General features: G+C 39.0%; 1 protein-coding gene across 4 annotated transcripts in view; it reads left to right on the top strand.

Moving 5' to 3' along the window:
* Positions 1 to 6,590, top strand: part of LOC132697492 (protein abrupt) — a 31,645-nt gene extending 25,055 nt beyond the window's left edge. The window contains exons 6-11 of one of the 4 annotated variants that reach the window (XM_060663067.1): positions 271 to 487; positions 554 to 610; positions 4,218 to 4,494; positions 5,130 to 5,309; positions 5,376 to 5,667; positions 6,422 to 6,590. In XM_060663067.1, the coding sequence (XP_060519050.1) occupies positions 271 to 487; positions 554 to 610; positions 4,218 to 4,494; positions 5,130 to 5,309; positions 5,376 to 5,667; positions 6,422 to 6,577 (1,179 nt within the window). In that variant the 3' untranslated portion in view covers positions 6,578 to 6,590. Of the gene's footprint in view, positions 1 to 270; positions 488 to 553; positions 611 to 3,525; positions 3,994 to 4,217; positions 4,495 to 5,129; positions 5,668 to 6,421 lie in introns of those variants that run through there. The other 3 variants (XM_060663065.1, XM_060663066.1, XM_060663068.1) reach the window with 3 other exon arrangements.

Here is a 6,590-nt window from a genome sequence, read left to right on the forward strand (position 1 = left end):
ACCAGACCCCGCATATTTTAATTTTAATTTAATTTTTCCTATGTTGGATTTTTTTTTAATGTTTCTCTTGAGAATCGACTTGAAATTCAAGCTGTATAAATTCGCCTTTTTAGTTGTTTATCCATTATTGGCCATCGTACGAATTTTTCAAGATAATGGAAGAATAATAACAGGCGTTTGTGGCAATAATGGCACTGTTAGCCTTTCTTTTGTGATTAATCTCACGGAGCGAAATTATACTGCCGTAATAATAATATAATGACTTTGCAGAAAAGTAATTCAGAATCTCCCGTGCAGGCGCAATCGACTGGTGATGATAGCAGTAGTAGTGACACCGCGATAAGCGATCACGGGGACCCAGTAACGCCCAAGACTGAACCACCGGACTACCCTCTGTTGGATGAGCACAACCCTTTTCACACCAACGGAGGCCTGTTGGACCAGACGAGACCGCCGTCGTTTCCCGGTGCTTTGTTGGGACTGCAAGGTGATAGCGCCTTTTGCGAGAAATAAATGACCGAGATTTAATGGATTTTTGTTTGGTTCATTCCAGGTTTGAGCGGGCTCATTCCCGGTCCGTCGGGAATGCACGGCAATACAAATGATTTCGGTAAGTACTTTTGACTTCATACTGTAAGGGAATAAAAAGCTCATAAGTCGAACAATTACGTTTTGATCGCAGCAGGGCCGAATTGATCCTTCCCATCCTTTTTAAAAGTAACAAAATTGTAACCTGTAAAAATACATTTTTGTTTGTAAGATTGTACATGTGTTTTAGTTCTTAGCCTCTTCTCAATCTTAGTGGAACTGTTGCATTTTCAATTTTGCTTTTATAAACGTAATTCAGTACTTTTATCCAAAAATTAGACTATTACTAATATCATCAAAAGTGCATTTGATAATTGGCATTTTATAAAAATGCAAACTGAAGCTGGCTAAAATTTTATTTGGTGAGATTCAGCAGTGTTGAGCTTACTACCAAGACACGAGGTGCATGTCACATTTTTTCAGTGTAAATAGTTTGTGGTTAAGAAGAAGTGATTAAAAAAATTGGTTCTTCAAAAATTATTTTTTTAATTCCAACCAAAGACAGCCGAAAAACTGTTTTAATGAAGTTAGTAGATCGACGACTGAAGGAGGCTACGAGTACTGTATGCTTATTGGGGGTGTGAAAAGGCGCGGAGTGTAATAATTGATACACGGGCTTATTAGGTCTAGAGGGCCTTGAGTACAGAGATCAATCAGAAGTTGAGATGAGGATTGAGCTACGAGCAGCATTATATCAACGATATCATACCCAAAAAAGACAAAAGAAGTTATTGAAAAAATGCCTGGAAACCGATAGTCAACTTACAGGTTTAAAGTTTTAAAAATGTAAATCAACGTTGAAAATGTATACCAATAACGTAAGGGAAGAGAATATGATTTGGCTGTGCAACTAGAGTTCCTCTCCAAGTAGGTACCAAACGGGCTTAATTGAGAAAACGTGGGATTTCTTCCATTTCCCTTGCAATTACAACCAACGCAATCCAAACATACTTCTCCAAAAGCTGCGAGTTTATTTGACACAAGCGGAGCCAGTATTTAATAAACGAGTGACTCAAAAAGTTTTACCGAACGTGTTGCATACTAGACTTTTTCCACGACCGTTAGTTTTCGGGAACATTTTCGCAAAACAACACGAATACGTTCGCTGACATGACCGTCAGAATTGACAAACGTCAAAAGTCAAGGCGTGCGAAATATCTCCGAAAACATCCGATTGCTGTCAAACTCGTGCGGTAAAATCCGGGAATTGTCCGAAGTGGCTCGGATCCGCGGGAAATGAAACTGACGTGGTAAAGTGACGCTTCCCGCTCGCTAGATTGGTGTGTGATTAGGTATTTTACAGACGGGAGTAGAAAAAGTGATTTATAAGATAGTTGAGCAACGTTCTGAAAAAAAGTAGTTCACGCTTTTAAAGTAAATCGCAATAATTCGAATTCACCCTATATAATTAGAATACCGTATTACTGGGGCGTTGCTAACGACTTTTCGTGTTTCAATGTTATAAAAGCCGCATTTATTTCGGGTTATTCGAACTTCGCGATCTCGCTCCTTCATTTATTTACCATTTACATTCCTTTCGCTCGCGTTATACCAATAAAGAAACTATATCGCGTTTAGTACTTTTTTTTATGTCTGTTCGGGTTGCATGTCTCTGGAAATCACGTCGAGGCGCCATCAGGCGATGTGAAATCGACATTCTCCCCCTTTCATTTCGGTAATAAAGATCGTTTGTTCGGCCTAATAATTAAAGCTCAAAATCGAAATAAATCCACAGTGCCACACCTTTCAATATTGTTGGACGCCTTATGATCAATATTCTTTCAAGTATACAAGCTTTTTTTGCAAACACGCGCAGTGCTTTAATTAAGACATAGAAGTGCTTGAAAAAAGTACCAAAATCTTACAAATCCTTAGAAAAGTGAATTTTCTAAAATGCCTGTCACACGATTAGCATTCCTAAAAAGATTTTGAGAGATTATCAACCTGAAGTGTGTGCGTCGCTTTAGGGTTTACTCGAACATGACGTCACTGTTCTAAGCAAATGTTAGTTAATTTCAAGCAATGCCCATTGCATTAGCGGGATAATTTACATAACTGGTCAGACAAATCAGCACGGTTGATTATTTTGATGGAAAATCTGATCTGGTCATCTACGATATCAAAAGAATATACTTCGGTTCACCAACTATGCTTTCGAACAGCTTGAGTATGGAAATAATATAAGATAATACCGGCCAATTACTCTTAATATCTGTATTGTACTGGACTTGCGGACTGAGCTTTCAGAAGGAACGAAAAGTGCTCGACTATAAAGAAATAAAAAAAAATTGGTATAGTTGAGTTGAAAGGACAAAACGGCATTATTTTAGTAAAAGAGCAGGAATTCTGAAATTCGTAATTACATTAAAGAAACCGTCTTTTGAAATTCGACTTTACTTTTTTTTAGGTTTCTCAGTTTTTTTGATAAAAAAAACATTGGTAGGAAACAGTTTTACTATTCTCAGAGTGGTAATATTTACTGCTGGTTCAGTTAAGAATTAAGCGGAATTACTCAGCTATTTGCAATGTTCGCTTCTTGGAAATTTTTGGTTGTCTTTTGGTGATGAACAACCACCTTAGATTACTTTTAAGTTGGTGTTCTGTTAGTAATGTATTTTTTAAAAATATTTCTACTCTAGATTGTATTCAATGTGTTTGAAAAAATGGAATTATAAACTAATATACCTACTACATGTAAAAGAGGCAACACTATAACTCGCCCTGGGTATATTGTAGAAAATTCAGTTGTATCTATTTGTAAATCATTTCACAAAAGTATTAATGTAAAAAATTAACGTCCATTTAAGATATCTAAACTTTGGCGTCCCTGTTAAGTACGTATTCCTGTAGGATTGCAATTATAGAGTAAAACGACGTGAATGCCTTTTTGTAATATGAAAAACTACTAAAAGTGCAGAGAAACCTTTGGCATTTCAGATGCCGCAACGTTTGGTAGTGAGAACATCCACCGAAGGTCACCGTCCCATCCAAGCCGTCAAGTCCAGTATCATCAGTGCGACGTTGCCGTGAAATACGAGTGCCCTCTGTGCGAGCAAATCCTCAGAAACATCGGAGCGGCCAGAAACCACATTGATCAGCATTATCCGAGAGACAGTCCCATTTGTCCTGTGACGGACTGCGGCAAAAGGTTCACGCATCCCAACTCAGTGCGCAATCATATGAGACAAAAACACTCGCGCCAATGGGAACTTATGAAACAAATTAAGTGGACGCTGTAATTTTTGTGTTCGTAGTATCCCGGTGTATTTATTTGGTCATAAATTAGAATAAATTCTTACCATGTTTTATATGCGATGTTATTGCACTAATAAAATTGTCGAGAATGATCGGCGCGGGTTCGACTTATGAGCTTTGGTAATATTTTTTGAGCATACATTATATGAACTATGAATTAAGTAATTTTGGTTTATTTAATTTGTCACCTTGTCAAGCATTGTGCCGCAGGAGCAGGAGGAAAATAATCCCTATGACACATTTTTAACTAGCGTTTTATCACGTTGAATGTCTTGAATGAGTGTTACAAATTTTAGACTTTAGAGCAGAATTTGGTTTTGGAATTCTCAGCAATAAAGAAGAAAACCTCAAATTCAATTAATTTTTCTTCTCAGTGTCAAGAAGGTCTCTGGATATGATGAGGGTACGAGCCACGGATCCGCGTCCCTGTCCGAAATGCGGAAAAATTTACAGGTCCGCCCATACGCTCCGGACGCATCTGGAAGACAAACACACGATATGTCCCGGCTACAGGTGCGTCCTCTGCGGTACGGTGGCCAAATCTAGGAACTCTTTACACTCGCACATGTCGCGGCAACATCGCGGGATCAGTACGAAAGATTTGCCGGTGTTGCCGATGCCGGCACCGTTCGATCCAGAACTTGCAAGCAGGTACGACCCCATATTCTAACACAGCCAACAAAGAGTTCAGAATCCATTCCCAAAAAAACACAACTACATTTTAGGGTTTAAAAAAATACATAGTGTTACGCTATATTATTGTGACGTCAGCTGTTAAAGTTTGTGATCCAAACTTTGTCTATGATCCAAAATCATGTAGCTATTAATATACCGCAAAAATTGATACTCCTCGAGCGGCTATGATATTTTCGTCCAGATAGGAATGATCTTCCTGCCATGCCTTTAAATTTTATCCACTAACCTGCACTTTGCGCCATTTCTCACCACTGAACTCATTTTCACAGAATATTTAACGAGATCTGGGCATATTTTAAGACAACTGCCACATCAAAACTTAAACCTGCTGAATTAACTGTGAGCGGTCATGTTGGTTGTTTAAATAGTGCTAGATCTTATTAATAGTCTCTAATAATTTAAAAAAGGAAAAACACTGAGAGTCCAGTAAAAACTTACATAACAGTTACCAACCAAAATGGCCGATGCAACTACTTTTCTCAATCACTGATATAGCGCATAATCTACTGAGTTTCCGTTCTGATTTCTAGAATTTTGATTAAGGCAGCAGTGCATCTTGATCAAGTTAATGTGAATTTTTGGTTGGTCAGGTTACTCGCAAAAGCGGGGGTGAAAATAAGTCCGGCCGAATTGCGAGCTAGGGCATCGCCCACCGGTCCGCGACGTTCGGACGTCAAATTGGACGCGAAAAGCGCATACTCTGGCGCACCTTCGGAAGCAGGCAGCTCTATATGCGGAGACAACGACCCCGAAGACCTTACCGTGTCCAGGTACGGTGGTTTAGACTACGGGATGTCACCCCCGCTGAACCAACAAAACAATTTTAAACCGACCAGGTTGAACGCTTCCGGCGGACAAGCAGTCGCCGTGAAGAGCATAGACTCCCTCCAGCATCTATCCAAAGAACCCTACCCCGCGCCTTTGGCACCACCCGGGGCCAACCTTATGAATTCGGCACTGATAGATACTTATATTCAATTTATTACTGAAAACAGCGGCATGATGGCCGGCATGATCAACCCAGAGCAAGCTGCCGCCGCCATGCAGGCTGCCAAGATAGCACAGCTCAACGCTATGGGAATGGATAAGATGGCCCAGCAACATTTTCTGGAGAAGATTCAGCAACAGGTAACATTTTCATTTAGTTTTTATACAGGGTGTCGTTATCGTTTCCGCACTTGTTTTTGGCGAAGTGGAAGATTCTTATTTCCCTGAATTTATCACCCCTCGTTTATAAGATTATTAAATTTTGACAGTTTGTCAGTGCTTTTAATTTAAGTTTCCATTGTTTTTTCAAATATGTTTGCCCAAATCTTCTTGAAAATTATTTTATATTATAGGCACCTTAAAAAATGTTGGGAGGGGATATTCAATCTCAGCATGCGTCAGTCATTTCAAAACTCGCTTTCAACCTATAATAATAATAATCTTATTTCTACCTGATAAGATATTGTGCGTTCATCAATTAACATGGCCGGTGATAGTTCGCCAATTTGACAGTTTCCATTTTGGGTATGGACATTTTTCGGTAGTCAAAACATGGTCAGATGGCAATAAATTGTCAAAAAACGAATGTTTGTGGAGTACACCATTGAAAAGCGATCGATAAATTTACGGTATTTAGGCGTTTTTTTTAAGTGGTGTAATATGAGCGGAATACCGTTTTCGAATTGGGATATATTACAAAAATTATTTTCTATTCACCGAAAATCTATTTAAAAAATGTAGTAAATACAAATTGTAGTTTTGGTTAATTTGAATGTGGCGTCGTCATTTTTGTTGAAAAATTCTTTCCTGTATCATCCTGGAAACGATATATGTTCATTTATTTGTCACTTTGATAGGCCCCTATTATTTTGCCAATCAGAGATTTTGTCCTCAGAACGCTAGTGATTTGATGAAAAGGGGCACCATAGACGCCGATGTGATCAACAACAGAATCGACAAAGATGGCGACGAGGAAGGCGAGTCTTCTGGAGCCGAGGATGACTATAGCGACGATGAAGTCGAGCCCGAAGGGGTAAAAGCTGGCGAATAAAATTTATCGGGTG

The sequence above is a fragment of the Cylas formicarius genome, unplaced genomic scaffold, assembly GCF_029955315.1.
Source record: "Cylas formicarius isolate icCylForm1 unplaced genomic scaffold, icCylForm1.1 PGA_scaffold_1__22_contigs__length_36826433, whole genome shotgun sequence".
NCBI lineage: Eukaryota > Metazoa > Arthropoda > Insecta > Coleoptera > Brentidae > Cylas > Cylas formicarius.